This window comes from Mirounga angustirostris, unplaced genomic scaffold, assembly GCF_029215605.1.
Source record: "Mirounga angustirostris isolate CCGP_5_RB_7025 unplaced genomic scaffold, mMirAng1.0.hap1 SCAF_10, whole genome shotgun sequence".
NCBI classification, from domain to species: Eukaryota; Metazoa; Chordata; class Mammalia; order Carnivora; family Phocidae; genus Mirounga; species Mirounga angustirostris.
In genome coordinates, this window is record NW_026991718.1 from 87,339,236 (window position 1) to 87,359,934 (window position 20,699).

At 36.5% G+C, this 20,699-nt stretch overlaps 1 protein-coding gene across 12 annotated transcripts in view; it reads right to left on the reverse strand.

Moving 5' to 3' along the window:
- The window catches only part of SEPTIN10 (septin 10), a 123,660-nt gene that overhangs the window by 57,941 nt on the left and 45,020 nt on the right, over positions 1-20,699 (reverse strand). For 9 of the 12 annotated variants that reach the window (XM_045885322.2, XM_045885316.2, XM_064572703.1 and 6 more), the window contains 5 exons: positions 19,846-20,007; positions 17,989-18,085; positions 16,616-16,784; positions 8,387-8,519; positions 3,692-3,879 (listed from right to left, as the gene is read on the reverse strand). In XM_045885322.2, coding sequence (XP_045741278.1) covers positions 3,692-3,879; positions 8,387-8,519; positions 16,616-16,784; positions 17,989-18,085; positions 19,846-20,007 — 749 coding nt within the window. Of the gene's footprint in view, positions 1-238; positions 593-1,220; positions 1,965-3,045; positions 3,204-3,691; positions 3,880-8,386; positions 8,520-16,615; positions 16,785-17,988; positions 18,086-19,845; positions 20,008-20,699 lie in introns of those variants that run through there. The other 3 variants (XM_064572705.1, XM_064572706.1, XM_045885321.3) reach the window with 3 other exon arrangements.

Consider the following 20,699-nt stretch of genomic DNA (forward strand, 5'->3'; position numbering starts at 1 on the left):
TAGCTTTATTTTGTTCCCAGGAAATTTAAGTATCAGGAGATCATAACTTACTTTGTCACCTTGTGCCTGAATAGTGAAAAATATATCAGCTTTGTAAGGAGAATCTGAATGTTGTTAATTGTTCTAAAAATTTTGTTCTTTGCAGGATAACTCTTTTAAAATAAAATCTTACCTGGAATCCCAAATATGTAACATCACATTGTGAATGAAGCGCATGTGCTGAGTCTTTCTCAAAACAGAGTCACTAGCAGCACAAAATGATTACCCCTCTGCTAAGTTCTGAGTTTGGGCAGGTTTCCATAATCTCTTCAACTAGAGAACTGAATAACTTTGTTTTAACATGCCAATGACCAATCTGGCATTTAAAAGTAACTTTATTAAAGTTGAGGATAGCTGTTTAATACACAATTTGATATAATAAATCTACAGCTAGCCACCATTCACATCACATAATTGAGCTTCTGGGATGACACTCTCCTCGGCTAACGCTCAGTGCTGTGGCAGTGGCTGGGCTCTGTACGACAGGCTACCTGCCCTCATGGACTCACGGGCTCTCCTGCTCCCACCTTCCAGAACTTGGGCATTCCTGATCCTGAGAAGAAAGTTCAGAGCTTTTTCTGTGATATTTATAACTTACTTTACTAAAGTTTTAAAAGGCTAAGAGATATTTGTGAATTTCAAATGTAAAACTGGAATTTAAAGTGTTTGTCCAGATAAATTGTACTATGAAATGAAAGGTTTTATTTGCAACTTACACAACTTCATGAAAAAATACACTGCTCAGAATCTGACATACGCTAAGTAAAACATTTTGTTTTCTGAAAAATATGGGTAATATATACCTGTCTTAAAATAATTCAAACACATGATTAAATGAACGAATTTTGATAAAATGTTTAAGATGACAGTTTGCAAAAAGAAAAGTTATTTAACCACATTTGAGTAAATATATAGATGTATATGTTATTTGTCAAGAGTAAGTGTCAATTTTATTTAGGGTATTCAAGTACAAAAAATGAAAATTTATATACCAATGACTGTTAAGAAAAAATTAGAAGGCATTAAATTGTTCTAAGAATGCTACAAAGGCACTGAATTCAAATATCCCTTAATATATGGATTATCTAAATTTTCATCTTTAATATTCAGTTGCTCACAGTTACTTTCTTAAGAAATATTTTTAATAAGATGATTCTACCTTATGATTTTTCCCCTGGAAAACAGAGTTTTAAACAACAAGTATGTAAAACATTCTAATGAAATAGAGTGGCAATACCTCAGGTTCAAAGGTACTCATCACTAGATGATTTATACCTAGATGTTTTTACTTTTACACACATCTTGTTTCATCACAACAATACATCAACCACAATAAGGCACACTGAATTGTGGAAGGCCCTGTTACATAATTTGATACAAAAGCTTAGGATCATGTTACCAATTGGATAATGGTATCAAAAACTAAAAAAAGGTTCTATGAAACTATTAAGAGGTTAGACCTTCAGGTACATAATACATTTTAAAACATATTTCCCAAAATTTACCTTTAGTATGTACAAAAAAGGAGTTCATCTTGGAATATAAATGCAATCAGATAGCCATATAATGAATGACTTCTGTATTTTCAATGGCATTGACACTTTGCTCTGTGGTACAATGCATGTAAGTGACAATAACTGAGCAACAGGAGAAATGATTTAGATTCATCACAAACCAGCAACTTGAAAACTTCTAACAACAGTGAATATAAAAGTGGTATCATCCACTGTGGCTTATGTATTAACCTTATACTTAAAAATATTTTTCCATAAATGGCAGTAACTACAGCCATTTGCCAGATATAGAATAAATGATACAGCAAATAAAAACAGCAAGAAAATCAAAGTATACTTCTAACATTTTAATAATTTTTGCTTGTGATGACCTTCTGTGATCTGGAACCTTTGTTTTACATAAAATTGGAGCTGGAAAGAGAAGAAAAAACCTTTTGATTGGTACAATAAAAAAAAACTACATAGGAAATAAAAATTACTAGAATCATTAGTTTTACAAGGTAAACTTTTACAGAAAGAGCAAATATACATCTAATATACTATAGATATCTTTGGAAAATAAAAAAAAAAAATCAAACTCCATTTTCTTGAATATGAATTCTTTTGAGCTCTCAAAAAAACTATGGGCTTGGCCCCAACTTTATAAACAAGAGCACATGCTAACAGTGGTCTTTAAGTGGAGCAGGGCAACAATTTTTACAAAGCAAATGTAATACATGGAAGAAACTTTCATATATGGAAGAAACTTGGGGAATCCAATTTTAGTAACACTGGATTGAGGTGAAAGGATAAGAACAGGTAAAAGGTCCCTTAGCTTTATAATTCAAAGCATATCTTAAAGCAGTCATAAACTATAGTTTATCATTTGAAATTCAATGATTGAATAAAACATAACTATTAAAAGTCATATTCATTCTTTTGACAAATAATTGCATGTCCACTATATAGCAGGCACTGTTCTAGGCTCTGGGGATGGATGCATCAATGAACAAAACAAGATCCATGCCCATGTAGAACTTATATTGAAAGATCAGATGTGAGAATTCATTCCTTTTCTTCTCCCCACAAACCATTAAATCCACAGGTCAGTTGAACCCACCCAAACTCTGTGGATTTACTTCTCCATAGTTCAAAATTGGAAAGCTGCCATGGGCCAACATCATGTTTTCCTAATTATTTTTAAGTTAAATTATAGTATTCTGAAAATGCTGGGTTTGAAATAAGATGTGATGATAAAATTAAACCAGAAATGTTGCTCTGTGAGGAACAAAAGGAGAGCTAGATGCTGCCAAAACAGAGGTAGCTGGAGTAAACTAAGGCAAAGAGTCACCAAGAAGCACTCAACAAAACAAGTCAGTGATGAATTTCAAGAACAGTCAAATAGGCAAAAGGACACGGACATTTTAAGTGGGAGAAATAAAGGACATAAAGTATAGAAAAGGAAAAAAAACTTATTTTCTAAAACTTTGGTAACTTTGATTTTAACACATACCCCAAACCTATAAGTCTTGAGATTATCATCCAAATGCTACTCATGGCCGCCCCATTGTACAGGGGCCCTCTCTACCTTCCTCTGCATCTTTACGTCCACCATTGGTTTCACAAGCTCTGACATCAAAGCACAGGAGTTCGAATCGATAGCCTGGTTCCCTTATTAAAATAAAAATTCTCACAAAATCATCATCAGTAGAATTTGTTAAAAAAATGAACTAAATTTTTCTTATCAAATATTATTTTACTTCTATGATTCCCCAACAAAGTATATAGCTTCCATTTAGACATGAAATTTAACATAACTAACGGTAGGTCAGCAGTTATTAGATGTGTGCTAGAAACACAGGCTGGACAATGAAATAAGAGCAGCCATTTTTCCCCTCAGGTAAATGAGCCTTTTTACATTATGATATATTTTGTTCATTCATTCATTTGCTCATTTTGGCAAATATTTGCCGAGCACCTAATACGTGCTAGCAGTGAACAAGAGGAACAGGTCTCTGCTCTCAAGAAGCTGACATTTTAGTTGCCAGAGCCTGATAATAAGGAAACAGACTGTGATAAGCACAAGATCAAAGAGGGCAATGAAACAGAAAGTAATGGGGGAGGGGACCACCAGAGTGGGGGTTTTGGGAATAGCTTACTTCTTACGGTCCTTGTCCTTCTTCAGGTTGCTGCCCGATGCCATGTAGGACTGGTTCTGGTATATCTCTGAGGTAGCTTTCTTTTTTGAGAAAGCAATTATTTCTTCTTCCAAGAGTCTTCTCTTCTCTTCAAGCTTCATTCTCTCTTCTTGGTGAACTCTTTTAAGGTGTTCAAATTTGGCCTGCAGCTGTGAAATAAAGGTGCAATTCCCATTAATGACACAGTGTGGCAGCACACACACAGGAATGTTCTTGAGCTTAGCAACAGTTGCTAACACTAACCTACACAGTAATCTACAAATTTTCCTGATGTCTCAGAAGTTCATGCTTGAAGTAAAAATGTACATATGAAACTGCCTTGGTAACTTTATTTTTTATTTTTAAAAGATTTTGTTAGAGGGGCGCCTGGGTGGCTCAGTCGTTAAGCGTCTGCCTTCGGCTCAGGTCATGATCCCAGGGTCCTGGGATCGAGCCCCGCATAGGCTCCCTGCTCAGCGGGAAGCCTCCTTCTCCCTCTCCCACTCCCCCTGCTTGTGCTCCTCTCACTGTGTCTCTCTCTAATAAATAAATAAAATCTTTAAAAAAAAAAAAGATTTTATTTATTAGAGCGAGAGAACAAGCAGGGAGAGCAGCAGAGGAAGAGGAAGAAGAAGCAGGCTCCCCGCTGAGCAGGGAGCCCGATGCGAGACTCCATCCCAGGACCCTGGGATCATGACCTGACTGAAGGTAGACGCCTAATGACTAAGCCACCCAGGTGCCCAAGTAACTTTAATTTTAAATGAGTTCCCATGCAAAAAAAAATGAACAAAAAAAATAAATAAAAAGCTACAGCCTCATGTAAGAACCTGTTTTTAAAACATTTGACCTTTTCTTAGTTTTTATTTTCTTGCTCTGTATTTTCCCCACAAAGCCTCTTCAAAGGCTTCACTTTCTAAAATCCATGTTCAATGAAAGTGAGGGACACAAATCACAAAATCAAGTTATCAAAAAAACACCTTATTTTCCAAATAAAGTTACCTAGTGAAACAGTAAAAAGTTACATTGGTAAACCTACCTGGAAAGTGCCAATTATCAATTTAAATCAAGAACCTTAAAAATCTATTACATTTTTCTCCAGCCATTCACCTTCTTGAAATCTAAAGTAAATCAAGAAATCCTCAACTGAGTAAGTGTTATTCATAAAAATACTTACTGTAGTAGAATTTACACCATAATGGGAAAAAATAGCCTGTGTCTAATAAAGTCAAGAATAAATTTATGCAAAGTACACTCAATTCAGTCACTAAAATGAGTTTGTAAAAGGTTATAACATTACAAGGTGAAATTTCCCTAGTTTGGTGTTTATCTGGAAAAAAAAATCTAGGGACATGAGCAGATTCCCACATGAATCAGCTGCGTGCCTTGCCTGCCAAGAACACAAGTACAGCATCTAGAATCTAGAGCAAAAAAGGCAACTTTTAAAATTCTCTAATCTAGTTAGATTAACTTTAGTATTTTCAGTTCTGGGCAGCATTCATATAAAAAAGTGGGACTTGGGGCGCCTGGGTGGCTCAGGCAGTTAAGCATCTGACTTCAGCTCAGGTCATGATCCCGGGGTCCTGGAATCCAGCCCTACATCAGGCTCCCTGCTCAGTGGGGAGTCTGCTTCTCCTTCTGCCCCTCCCCACTTTGCGCATGTGCATGAAGGTGCTCCCTCTCTCTCAAATAAATAAAATCTCTGTCTAAAAAAAAAAGTAGGACTTGGTTTCTAGAAAAGATGGCATATAATAACTGAAGAAATGTTTTGCTAAAAATCAGAGGTTGAGGGGCACCTGGGTTGCTCAGATGGTTCAGTATCTGCCTTCGGCTCAGGTCATGATCCCAGAGTCCTGGAATGGAGCCCCGCATCAGGCTCCCTGCTCAGTAGAGAGTCTGCTTCTCCCTCTCCCTCTGCCTCTCCCCCTGCTTGTGCTCTCTCTCTCAAATGAATAAATAAAATCTTTTAAAAAAAGAAATCAGAGGTTGAGGGTGGAAACTGAAGAGCTAAACTCCATCCTAATAAAAATTAACTGTTCCAAATATGGAAGAGGTTGTGTTGTACAGCAGTAAAGCCTGACTGGAGATGTATTTAAACGGAGAGAGGAAAGAACTGAAACAGATTAAGTAAGACCCTTCTACGCTAAGATTCTTTTATTCCTGAGGATGGCATTTCAGCGAAGCATCAGTTCCTTAGTATTTGCTTATTTAAATAGTTCCTGCTTTTGCAAAAAGCTGTTTCTGTGTGTGTGTGTGTGTGTGCGCTTAAAGGGTGAGGTAATCTAGTTGTCATTCAAATCAGTGGTATAAACAAGAGAGTCACAAGTCTCTGAGTATGTGTGCATTTCCTATAAATGTGGGAGAGGAGCTGAGTAAAGCCTGGAAAGACAGGATACAGGAGTGGATTTATATTATATTAATAAAGACATCTCTGATTACTTAAGTGGAGGCTGCATATTCTATATGCATAGTTAAATATCTTGAAAGGTTATAGGGTACTTCATATATCATTCATGAGGTTGACTAAAAATTACAGAAATACTATAAAGAGAAAAATGTTTTAAAAGGGGAGGCGGGAGGGGCGGGGCGCCTGGGTGGCTCAGATGGTTAAGTGTCTGCCTTCGGCTCAGGTCATGATCTCCAGGTCCTGGGATTGAGCCCCGCGTTAGGCTCCCAGCTCGGGGGGGGGGGGGGGGGGGAATCTGCTTCTCTCTCTCCCTCTGCCTCTCCCCCGCCCCCAGCCTTGTGTTCTGTCTCTCTCAAATGAATAAATAAAATCTTTAAAAAAAATAAAAGGGGAGGGAGGGTAGGTGTGACATCACATCACGTGGAGTTCACAACTTTTGATACCAACAGTCTACACCATATACAAGATTCACTCATGGTTCCACTATTCACTACAATAGGGATTTAATTCAAACATATTTTCAAATATTCAGAAGTAGTGTTTACATAAGATATAGCAGTGTACCATACTGATGATACTGTCTTAAGGGCACAAGTTATCAACAGCACAGAGGTCTGTTTTTCTGACCTTGACTCTATAAAGTATTTAATGACACTGACTTTACAGTATAAAAACTGGTCACAAAGTACCTTGTAATATTAATAAAGGGGCCTGGAATCTACTGCCTCTAATGCTATATAATAAAAAATTTAGAACTCTTGTGAGAATTTTGGTTGTTGATGCCTTAGGTTTACATTAACTTCATTTTTTGTGCTTCACAAAAAAGCACTTGAACCATAAAAATAAAAGTCTTCAAAAGATCTGCTGACAAATAGTCTTTCTTTTTTTCTTTTAACCATGTGGTTACCCTGAATTTTTAATTTCCTTTTAAACAATACACGTTTAAGCAAAATATTCTTATGTGGGATTTTAAAAATTAAAAACTCAACTAGAAACCACTTCTACGTCTTTTCTCCTCACTGGAGAAACTAAGACTCATGATACATGAGATAAACTCTTAAATAAAGAGTTTTACTCTACTACCATCTTAAAGATGAATCTACTAATGAAAAAAAAATCAGCATCCTTATTTCCTACTCATCACAACTCTTTCCTCAATATTTATATTTAAAAATAACTCAAAACTAGGGGATTATTCTCCAATACAAGAGACTAAACAAAGAGAATACCCAAATGTGACATGAGACCTACAACTGAATTCCAGTTCAAAAACAAAAGTAAAAAAAAATCACCAAAAAACCAAACCAAACCAAACCAAAAAAAAAAGCCACACAATAAAAGGCCATCTTGGGCCAACTGCGGAAGTATGAATGTCGACTGGAGATCAGGTGAGATTATGGCATTCTTACTAATTTTCTTAGGTGTAAAAAAAAAAAAAATTTCTTAGGTATAATACTGGTACAATGGTTATGGAGGAAAATGTGCCTAAGCTTCAGAGATACATACTGAAGGGCCTCGGGATAAAGTGTCATAATCATAATCATAATGTCTATAATCAGCTTTCAGATGACCAGGGAAAAATATACATCCCTCCCCTCAAATGCATACACACGCATTTATAAAATACAGATGGCAAATTCCCTTTTGAGCTAATCCTTTTTGATCATCATCTTGAATATGGCCATTTCACTTAAAAGTAGCCATTGTGGTTAGGTCTATAGGAAATAGCTTAACTTGAATAAAAGTAAAATTATTGCCTGAAGAACTAGAAGCAAACAGTACTATGGAAATTAACTGTGATGTTTATATGTATGCATGTGCACATGTGCACCAAGGCTATCCAAAGGTCATCTGACCACCTGGCTCATGTGGAAAGCCTGACTTCAAACTGAAAGAGCTACTTAACTGCTTTATAGTTACCCATTTCATAGCAAGCATCAATCCCAACAACTCTCAAGAACTCTCAAGAAAGGCTTTATAAAGCCACAGCTAAAACATTTCTGGCTCAAACTTAAGACATTTAAAACACTTCTTAGTAACCTAGTCCAATACAAGTACTTGGTGAACCACTTCTAATGGAAGACTATGCAAAAAGGCCAAAATTTTTATCTGAATTCAGACTTTTTAAAGTCCGTATGCAAAGACTATGTGTTAAAATAGCTACTTATTGAAGAAGTAGTCTCCAAAAGCATCTCAGCTAAATTCTTGAGATAAATCTCCCCAACAGGACACCTAAAAAACAAATGCAAATCGTATCAAACCAGCATACTTGCCTCTCTTTCAGCTTCTTTCAATATGGCTTCTTTCTCCTTTACTCGCTGCACAAACATCTGCTTCATTTCTTCTTCCTTCCTCTGACGTTCACCATAAAATTCATGTCTTTTGGCTTCATAGGTTTCTTGAAGACTAAAAAGTTATTTGTGGTACTCTCATGTTAAAAAATGATGTAGGAAACTTGCAAACACTCAAACTTCTTGGGTTAAGCCTTGTAACTATAACAATATGTACCAATACCTCTTATACAGCAGTCCGAAAATGACATTTCCTACAGCGTGAGACTTAAAAAGCCACCAGTGCTACAGCTAATAGAGAGTACTAGATTTCTGAAATCTCTGACTTGTCAAGTCCTTTACAAGAAGTATTCTCATTTTACCCCAAATGAATTCCTCTTTCAGTCTTTGTTAATTAGCACCACTGTGTCTGGAAACCTTGAAGTCTAAGTCATCCATGACTCTTCCCGTAACCTTATCTCTGTATCTGATCACCAAGGTCTGGGAGTTCAGTCTGTGACCTTGACATCATTTTAATCCAGTCTTCTGATTTCTACAGATACTCTGGTACAGCCCAACTCAATCATAAGTGATTTTCTGCCTTCACTATTACAAATTAATATCCTAACTGATCTCTGGGCTTTTAGTTCTTCTTTTTCACTTTCTTAATCTTGCCACTCCTAAGATTTTCCAAAAAACACCACAGGTCTCATTATCTTTTTTTCCACTGCATTAGTTATGTTATCTACAGAATAAGGTCCCACTTCCTTTAAATAGCACTTAAGAAACTTTACAATCTGGTCTAATTCTACCTTTCCAGATTCATCTCTTACCAAACAAATCCAATCCTCCTAAGGTTCCAGCCATACCAACCAATTCGTTGTTCCTAAAACCACACATTTCATGCTTTAGCTTGTGTAACTTCTGTGCTTCGACCATTACTGCCCACCTGCCAACCCCCATTCTACCCAGCTAATCCTCTACTCCTTGAATTTGAAAGGCCAAATTCAAATGCCACTTTCTCTATAAAGCCTTCTCTGGGAGCGTCTGGGTGGCTCAGTCGGTTAAGTGCCTTTGGCTCAGGTCATGATCCCAGGGTCCTGGGATTGACCCCTGCATCCGGCTCCCTGCTCAGTGGACAGTAGTCTCCTTCTCCCTCTCCCTCTGCAGTTCCCCCTGCTTGTGCTTGCTCTCTCTCTCTGTCAAATAAATAAATAAAATCTTAAAAAAAAAAAAAAAAAAAGCCTTCTCTGGTCTCCCCATTTGGAACTAACTATGCCTTCTAAGCACTCTCATGGCACTCTGTACCTCTTCTTTGGCATTTATATCCTACTTGTCTCTCTAATAGATCATTATCTTTGTAACCCGACTATCCAGCAAAACTCTCTAGACATTTCAGGCTCTTCATAACTGTTCATTTAATGACAGAAATTGCCAGGAAGTAGAGCCAGATTTAACCAAGCAGAGCAAGGATTGTCCTGGAACACTATGCCCAGCTGCCCCTTTTTTTATATATATTTTTTGTTTTACTTATAGCATTTCAGAGGTATAACAGACCTTCTTATACGTCAGAAACACCAAGCCCTTCCATTTCAGCTCACTATGAGACTATCACAAAGATTTAACAGGGAACACAAATGTACTTTCCAGCTGTGTTGCAGTAAGAAATGTCTACTGCTTACAAAAGTATTTTATATCTAAGTAGATATAAATATGATGAATTAAGGAATTTTACAGTCTTAAATAAGGTCCCACCTCCTTTAAATAGCACTTAAGATACTTCACAATCTGGCCTAATTCTACCCTTCCAGATTCATCTCTTACCAAACAAACTAATCCTCTTAAGGTTCCAGCCATACCAACCTATTCACTGGTCCTATAACTGGAGAAATAAATCTTATAAATATAGAATTCTAGAAGTTCAAGGAGAATTATAGTAAGAAATGTTGCACAACAGCTATTACAGCTGATTGTATGGGGTATGCATAGCAGGTGTTCTGAGGAGGAACAGATCCTAAACATTTTAAGAGCAAAATGTACAAACTGCCCTAGATAACCACATAAATGCTCAAAATCTCAAGGAAACATTTTACTTTTTAGCAGGCTTTTTGCTTTTCTGTGTTTGTTTTGGTCTTATTTTAAAGAAACCTCTATATCTATCAGGCTACTTTCATCATTTTCAGAAACTTCACTACATTTTGCTGATCCTACACTGGATTGATAGTCTTTAATGACAAACTTGATTTAAATAATGTTCTGAATTCATACCAAATGTAAGCTTAAAAAAGTTCCCATTATCTGTTTATATAAGCACTTGAGTTGCTTAAGAGGAAAATAAATCTACCTGGCAAAGAGAAAAGACCTAACATTTGTTGAATAGCTCCTACCAACAAGGTACTTTTCTGGAATCCTTTCTCTACCTAATTCCCATAGCATCCATGAAGAATAAGCACTAATACTCTGTTTTACAGATAAGAAAACTAAAGCTCAGAGAGGAAAAGTAATCAAAGCAACATAGTCGTTAAGTAAAAAGCTAGAATTTGAACCAGGTTAGGTTTTTGTTTTATCAAAAGATTAAAAAGTCATGTACTGCTCCTGCATATTTTCCATCATGTCACATGGTTTTTCAACTTTGACAACCAGAAGTCCATTTTAAGTAAAACCAATTGTAAGTTAAAAAACCCACACTATCTTTCAAAAGGTGGTAAAAAAACTCCTAGAAGATCTGTAAGGGAACAATTCACATAGTTAGTGTTGTAAAACTAATGCAACTACTGTTTACTATCATGGATTTATTCATCAAACGAAAATGAAAAAGTTTTCTTGCTATGTTAGTATAAAATTCTTGCTTTTTCTAGTATAAAAGAAGCTTGTTGTCACAAATATTCAATGAAACATACTACTATACTTGCAAATATCACTGATTTAAAGCAAAGTTTAAAACCAAAGAGGAAGAAAAAAATTTTTCAAATGCTCATATTCATCAAGAAAATCACTGCAGTCCCTTCACTTAGGACTTCTTTGTGTTTCATATACAGTTCTTAAAAGCCTGCTGAACTTTTTCCATTTCTGCTGTAGACTAAATGCAGAAAGTTATTTATTTGAGAGTTTCAAAGATACAAATTTTACAACACAAAAAAAATTATGTCAAACTTAAGCAACTCTAAAATACTACAAAAATCTTCCTTTCAAAACTACAGGTCCCTCGACACTTCAAATGGCAGTGATTTTATACTCAAACGTTAAAGATGATTAACTGTTGGAATGAGAATGGTTATGTTAATCTAAAATAACTTAGGGATTTAAGAAGGTTTATCAGTTATTTCTGATCTAGCTTAAATAATTAAAGATAAGTTAATTAAGGCTAGAGGAGAGTATAATGCCATTTACTGGGACCTCATGATAAGCACATGAATAGTGTTGAGAGATTAAGACACTAACTACGACTCAGCATAACTGTTCACAATAAAATCTAAATGGAAAACAAGCTGAAGGTCTGGCAATGTAGAGGACTGGGTAGTAAAGAGAAATAAAAGTCAACCTAACATGTTCATATAAATGTTTTTTTAATTGATAGATATAATATTGAGGGATGGATTTTACATGCCAACCAAACCATAGTGACTACTGTTAGGTACACCCCAAATTGAATGGGAAATATTGCCCAGAAAATAGAATGTAACTTCTTGAAACTGTAAAACCTTCCTAAGACATCAAGCTATAATGAACTATAGAAGCTTTACCAAATAATTTATTCACAAATAAGAAAACACCAGGAGAAGAAACATTCTGCCATGCCTGATTCAAGAAATCCAGGAAAAAATGTCCTCTCTTAAGGAGAGCAGCCTAGGAAGGGTAGAAGACTCAGGCAGGCAGAGGCCTCCCTGACACTGAGATCTAGTTCCCCATCTTTTCTTGCTTGTTCCCTACCCAATCTGTTACCTGGTGTAGACTGAAGAACCTCCTTTTTCCAATTTTCCATTCTTCATTTGATCAGTGAGCAGATGCTTCCCGAACTGAAGAAATGCTCAAAAAAATGGATGTTCTAAGCAATCTTTGATTCTGAATGCCCACCATCTACCTATACTTCCCTTTGGTATTGTTAACCTGATTACCTTTTGGAGAGCTACCTCTTCCCCCTGGGGATACAGTCTGGTGGGACAATTAATTAGATTCATGCCCACTCCGGCCAAGACAAGGGTACATGTCCTAAGGTAGGCCTACTGGACTAGACTATAAATTGTCAAGCAGAGAATAAAAAGGCTGGAAATGGTTTCAGTTCATTCACTCCACTCCCAGCATAGAATGAAACTGGTTTCTACCTGTTCTAAGTCTTCTCTTTGAATCTGTAATTCTTAGCTGATGTAGCCTTCCATAGAACTACTGCCCTTTTTGTCTTATTTTCAAAGAGCTGTAAAGGAAGCAACTGCAATGTATTACACTGCTGTACTTCTATAGCAAGAACCTGATCCTTAGCTTCAACACAGCTGACCTCTCCTTTCCTGAAACTCTCTTCACTTGGCTTCCAAGACATGTCACTGCTGGTTTTCCTCCTTCCTCTACCCAAGGCTTCTCAGTCTCTTCTATCTGCTTCTCCAGCTGACAAATATTAGAGTGACTCAAGTCTGTTTCCAAGGCACCTTTCTTTTCAGATGTACTTCTCTCTTCAGGCAATCTCATCCATATTCAAACACTCAGTTAGCCATCTAAATGCTGATGACTCTTAAGTTCATTCCTTTGGCCCAGCCCTCTCCTCTGAGCTCCAGAAAAATACCCAAAGTGCCTATTCAACATTGTCACTTGTATGTTTCAGAGGAAACTCAAGTCAGCAGGTCCCAAACCAAGCTTATGCTCCATCATGCCCAGCACTGCTGCTCCACAAAAAAGCCAGTCCTTCCAGAGATACCTATTTCGAGGAAAGGTACAACCATCTACCTAGCCAATGAAACCATAATACCCAGAAACTAGAAGTCTTTCTTTTTAGCAGCATCTTCTGGCATTTCCTGCTTCTTTACCTCAGTATATCCAAACAGTCACTAAGTTCTTTCAATTTCATCTTCTAGATATGTCCCAAACACACCCAGTTCTATTTTCACCACTTTTGCTTTCATCCAAGCAATACTCTCCTACTGGTGTCTCCTAAACATCTTTGCACACCATTTTAATACTTTCTTTGCATTAGAGCTAAAAGTGATTTTTCAAATGCAAATATGGTATGATAACTCCTTGAATGGTTTTGCCTTTCCCTTGAAACAAAGCCCAAATCCCAACCAGGTCCTCCACAGTTTGACTCCTGCCTACCTGTTCTCTCAATCTTATGCCCCAACTTGTCCGCTCTCCAGCTGCACTGACCTTCTTACAGAGCTCTGAAGATGTCATTCTCTCTCTGCTTGCAGTCTTTTCATGTCTTGCTCTGACTTCCCCAAATTATTAGCTCAAAAACTAACTGCCTCAAGAAAATCTTCTTTAAGTTTCCAGATTAAGTCAGGAAACCCTCCCCCATTATATACCATCTCTCCTTTAGTGCACATTTCACAATTGTGATTAATTGTGCAATTTGATTTTGGCCTCCCCTATAAGAATGTAATCTCCATGACAGCCAGGTCTATAGGATCTTATTCCTATTATATCCCCAGCACTTAGCCCAGAGCCTTGCAAATAGGAGACACTTTTTAAAATGTTTATGATTTGTGGGCACCTGGATGGCTCAAGTCATGATCCCAGGGGCCTGGGATGGAGATCCACATCAGGCTCCCTGCTCAGTGGGGAGCCTGCTTCTCCCTCTCCCTCTGCCATTCCCCCCGCTTGTGCTCTCTGGCTCTATCTCTGTCAAATAAGTAAATAAAATCTTTAAAAAAAAAAATGTTTATGATTTTTCATATTATTCACTGCTGACTTTCAAATTATCACCACAGCCTTAACTTCTCCCTAAGTGCCAGATTCATTTATGTAATAACCTACTGAAACTCTTCACTGGAATATTCATTTATTTAAAAGATTTATTTATTTATTTTAAAGAAAGACAGAGGACACATGTGCGTGCATGAGTGGACAGAGGGGCAGAGGAACAGAATCTTCAAACGGACTCCCCGCTGAGTGTGGAGCCCAATGCAGGGCTTGTTCCCACGACCCATTAGATCATGACGTGAGCAGAAACCAAGAGTTGAATGTTTAACCCACTGAGCCACCCAGGCGTCTCTTCACTGTAGTATTTAATAAGCAACTTAAATTTAACATGTCCAAAACCTCTCAATTATCAACCATAACCCCTAAAATCTATCCTTTCCCCAGTCTTGCTCATATCAGTAAACATTACCACCATTCAGCCAAATTCAGGTCATTTTTCAGTGACTGGAGTCATCCTTGATTCTTCTGTCCTTTACATCCCATATCCAAACCATCAATGAGTCCTATGAATTTTATCTTCAAATTAGATGTCTTAAATGTGCTTCTGACCACCTCTACACTACCACTCTACCCCAAGCCTTTATTGTCTCACCAGGACTACTGTAGCAGCACCCTGACTCTATTTTCCACAAAGGGCCAGAGTGTCCTCCTCCCACCTCCATCCCAGAAATTCTGTAAGGTAGAGTTTCTGTTTAATCCCACAGTACTTACATACCACTGACTAGCAGTGTGTGGAACCAATGGGAGACAAACAGCAAATATCTACTGAATGACTGAAATTTTAACTTGAATGCAGATTCTTGGGCTCCATCCCTGGAAATTCTGAACCCACATTTCTTAATCTTCCACAGATGCTTGATGACTGACCCACCAGGCAACCTGAATCCCTCTTCTCAGAGTACTTCCAAGGCTGTTCCACTTGCTCTCACTCAGGATTCATGTCTTAGTAATGTACATTGAGACCTGTGAATTGACCCTCAAATTTGAAAGAATGAGAAGTAAGCCTCCTCTGGGAAACACTAGCGAAGCCAAATCTTCAATAGAGAAAATAATTTTATCAGATTGGCCTGTCATCAAAAGCATAGCATGCATGAAATTGGTGAGGAGGGGTTAAGCACATATAATTCTTAATTTATCATACTACTAGAGAGAAAACACTAATTAAATCCATAGATTAAAAAATTTAAAAATTTAACCTCATCTACTATTAAATCTTCCCAAAGGTCATATGCAATGGCAGCACTGATTTAATGTTCTCCTCCTTCTTTTTGTGTTTACTCTACTACAAATACTAACAGTCAGGGAAATGACAGAAATACAAATAATGAAATAGAAAAGAAATCCTTAGTTCCACAACAGAGTTTTAAAGAGTGTTTTGCCTAAAGATCTCATGCTTTCCTCCATGCAAAAACTATTCTGGAATGTTACATCAAATCAAATTTGATGTAGTAGGTTAAGGATTAGAGTTTCATGTTTACATACCTTAATAATAAAAAAAGTCAGGAATGTGGCAGTACATAAAATTACCCAGCAAGTTTATAACACTGAATGCTGTAATTACTGAACAAGAAGGTCATCAGGCTCTAAAATTCTTACAAGTACCCTGTAATATTTTAAGAAACAGTCCAATCTCTGACTCCCTACAAGCACTTTCATTCTTCCCTTATAAGACATTTTCCTAAGTTTAACTAATTTCAAACTTTCATCAAGATAAAAACCAAGGTTGTTCTGTTTTTGGTTTAATATGATTCACATTCGAACTTTCCTTTAGAAGAACAGATAAATATGCTTTTATCTTTTTCAGAAAAATACAACATAAAACCAAATAATGAGAGTTCTTTCCTTTAGTTATTCATTTCAGCATGTATTGAGATAATGGGCTTCTGCCATTATGTTCTTTTTTTTTTTTTAAGATTTTATTTATTTATTTGACAGAAAGACAGCGAGAGCAGGAACACATGCAGGGGGAGTGGGAGAGGGAGAAGCAGGTCTCCCGCCGAACAGGGAGCCCAATGTGGGACTCGATCTCAGGACCCTGGGATCATGACCTGAGCCGAAGGCAGACGGCTAACGACTGAGCCACCCAGGTGCCCCATTATGTTCTTTCTTAAACTCTTTGAGTCAGATGAGGTATTAGAGACCCTTCAAAAGCAAGAAGGCCTCAAGTGATCTGAGAAGCACAATAATTAATCATAAGCAAATGATTCTACTTCATGGTTTGCCAGATTTCTGAAAACCACATTCTCCAACATCCTGGGTATTTAACAAGGTACAATCCTCTCTAACTTCCTCTTTGGTTGGCTTCTCACAGAAATCCCCTGTTACCTGAGTGGCTTATTCTCTGGGCTCACATCTGTAAACCCCATTTCCTCCAGTTTGCAACGCCTGTAAAGTTCATAATGCCTAGTGTGGGTCTGTTCTCGCAGATCTTCCATGTTTGTACAAATGAGCATTTCCCGGAGCTTTACAAAGTCACAGTGGTTTTCATTTTCCACTAGCCAGAAAAACAAGAAAATAGCAATACCAATTTTTAATTCCTGACACACAGTATTTGTTGAATGAAAGAATCTATAAAAACACATCCGAAATTAACAGTGAAATGATCAGCCTAATACCTATGATTGTTTTATATAAGTAACCAAGGAAGAAACTCTTGCATTATACACACTGAATTATAGGCAATTTAAATGAACAGACTGGGAAATTGCTTTAAATTTAGTAGGCAATCGATAAACAGGAAAGAAATACATTATATTATGTTACCATATGCTCCAGTTATTTCACAAATATTTTGTTGGCAGTTTACAAACCATCCTTAGGACATTTTACAAAGTGCTTAAAAAGAGTCTGTAACATTATTTTACTAAAACTTCAAAGTAGTAATTCTGCATACTCAAGATGCCATCTGTACATGCTATAATTATCAAATTCTTTTTATACAATGCCACATTTAAGATGCTGTGTTTGACACCATTCAAGATTAGTGAATAAATACACTTAGTTCTCCTTACATAGCCCTTCTTCTAGGGTTATGGTAACCAAAAGACTACAAATAATTGTGTAACTGTAACCAACAGTTTTAAGTACAATTACTATTTTTGTATTTTTTACATATTAAAAATGTTAAGTTTTGTTAATATTTTTTATTAACTACAAATCTGTCAATTTAAAAAAGCAGCAGTATTGGGAAACCAGTACTAGTAGGGAATCCATTCCCCAGTAATAAAAGCACAAGTAAGTGAATGAACCAGATAGTACTAATTACTTATTCATTACAATGCTACATTAATCCTAAAATTTTTTAATTGGCTGACTAGTTTGTTTTGGAAACAGTTGGCGATACTTTGGTGATTAGAAATACATAAATGTACAAGATGGTTTATTGTGCCTAGAATTACCTAGTAATTAATTTATATATCATGTCTAAACACTACTATTTATACTCAAATTCTGTTCTGACTAGTGCTTTCCACTTTCTGAATGTCTTGGCATACCAGGCACAAAATGTGTGTGGTATAATGGAGAAAATGGGGACACTCTGCCCAGCCTCCACATACTTGGCCAAAACAGAACACATTCCACTCTTCTGATAACCAAATCATAACCCAAAATAAGCATCAACTCAGAGAATGCACTGAATGCAACTTTCAGACTGTTAGGTGACAAACATATTCCTAGTCATCATTCATCTCATTTACCTTGTACAACACCCCAAGGGTACTGGCGAGCTTTGACCATCTTATTTCCAACTTTTACCTCATCCATACTTCCTACAACAGCAAATGGCAAATGTCCCTGGAAGGGAACCATGATATCAAATCATATCTCACGCTATTGTGATAAATGACCAACTAAAAAAGTTTTATGAAAATAACAGATTAGAGAAAATTTACTAAATAACAGAGTTATTAAAATCACATGATCTGCTATGCCTCTGATTTTAGTTATTTTAAAATTATTTTATTTTTTTAAGATTTTACTTATCTATTTGTCAGAGAGAGAGAGCACAAGTAGGGGGAGCTGCAGGCTCCCTGTTAAGCAAGGAGCCTGACGCAGGATTCAATCCCATGACCCTGGGATCATGACCTGAGCTGAAGGCAGATGCTTACCCAACTGAGCCACCCAGGTGCCCCTATACCTCCAATTTTAAAACTTGGCAGTGAATATGTGCCAACTGTTCTATAAAAGTAAATTTCAGGCTCTGTAAAGAAAATTATTCACTGAGCATCCCCCACATGCAAGGTATCATGCTATAAGAATAAAAAAAAATTCTAGTATAGAATTTTTGCCCTAAAAGGCAAAAATAATGTTGAGGAAATTACACACATACACACACACACACAAAATAAATAACTAAAATATATATCTATATTTAGTGTGTGCACAGATATATGATACTAATACAAAGTAATATTTAAGTCCCAAACTAGTGCTAAAGATAGTAAATGTTACATAAACTTAGAGGAGTAAGGGATCACTGTGAGCAGAAAGATATAACCCAAACCAGAGATGGATCAAGGAGAGTAAGAACTAACTTAGGTAAGGAGAAGATTTTGAACAAATACATAATAGCTAGATGTAGAGAACAGTGAGTAGACTGGTCTGTCTGAAGCTGAGGATTAATATAGGAGAAAAGTCTAATGTAAAAGTTTTAAGTATTATATTTAATATTTAATAATTGACATTTGGTGTCTTAATTGTCCCCTTCTGAAAAATTATTCCAAGTGGGCACAAAAAATAAAATTAGATCTAAAGACAATATAACACATAGGTATTGAGATCACTTCATTTACATTAGTCAGCTTTTTTAATTTAAAGTATCTTAATGAAAAATCAAAAAAGGAAAAGGAGACATGGCATGAACAGTTACTGAATATCACTGTGTTGGGCAGTGAACAAAGACTGTATCCTCACAACAACCCAATTGTACGTATTAACCCAATTTTGTAGGTAAGTTAACAGTCTCAGGGAGGTTAATATCTCCCACAAGAACATACAGTTAAGTCAAAACCAATGACCCTTCAAAATATAACCAGATATTTAAGAAATTTAGTAGCCTGAAGAAAGTATCACAAAGAACTTAGCCATCTTTAGTCGTATTAAATGAAAAGTTATGTGAATGTTTAATATGTACGTGTGACACTATAAGGGACACTGAGCTTAAATATCAGATTAGAAAGATATCCTTAAGGACTTTAAGATTCCAAAGCATTCCGAGGGAGAATATAAAGACTTCACATGTTTTTTAAAGACAGGATAAAAGGTATCTTTCTAAGGCAATTAGTAAGTATGGTGCCACAAAAGGAGTATCCCAGCCTCACCAATGTATCATTTTATTTAGGTGAAAGTAGAGGAAAGAAAATATGCTCAAAAATATATTCTCATATATTTTTTCCAACTCTAGAAAATAACACATTTTCCTATACTGAACTTTCTGAAAATTCACCTTGTGTGAAGTCTTTTTAGAAGACACAAATTAAAGTGTTAGTAGGAATGTCATTTACAAGTTACTCTTTTCACATGTAAACAGAATTAACATTCAACTAGGAGCTTACATTCATTGAAGCATTGATTTTAGCAATAGTTTCATCGTCTGTTGGAAACTGATATATCTGAACACCGTTGCTAACCAATTCACTCATGAGCTTGATCTTAAACTTCTGTAATTCAGCTTTAGAAATTGCATCTGCTTTGGCAATCACTGGTATAATGTTCACCTATTGACAATAAAGAAAAACAAAATCTCATAATTGAGGATTTATTTTTTAATTCTGTAGTTTTTGCATTCAAAACCACTCAGTCTCTGACAAACTTCCTTAACCTAGATCAGGGGATGAATAAACTATGGGCCAGCTCATTGTCTGTTGATATAAATATTTACTAGAACACAGCTACACCCATTCATTTACATATTATCCAGAGCCACTTTCATTCTCCAATAGTTGAGATTAGTAGTTACATCAGAGACCATATGGCCTATAAAGCCTAAAGTATTTACTACCTGGTTCTTCACAGAAAAAGCTTGCCAACTCCTAACCCAGATCATCGCTGGCTGTCACTACCACCATATTCCCCTACACAATCATTCCTACAGATGCTGGCCTTAATAGTAACTGCTTTTTAAAAGCAGAGTTCTTATAAGATTAATCTTACATCTGGATTTAGGGTTAGAAATCTTATATTTTCTTCTCTTTCTCAGTCTCTTATAATTTTATCACATACAAAATGTAAGCAGGAAGCTGAGATCACCTGCTTAATTCACTAAGTATTTTTTATTTCTTAATAATCTAAGCATAGGAGGGGGGAAAGATGGCAGAGGAGTATGGGACCCTATTTCAACTGGTCCCCGGAATTGAGCTGGATATCTACCAGACCACTCTGAGGACCCACAAAACCAGCGGGAGATGTA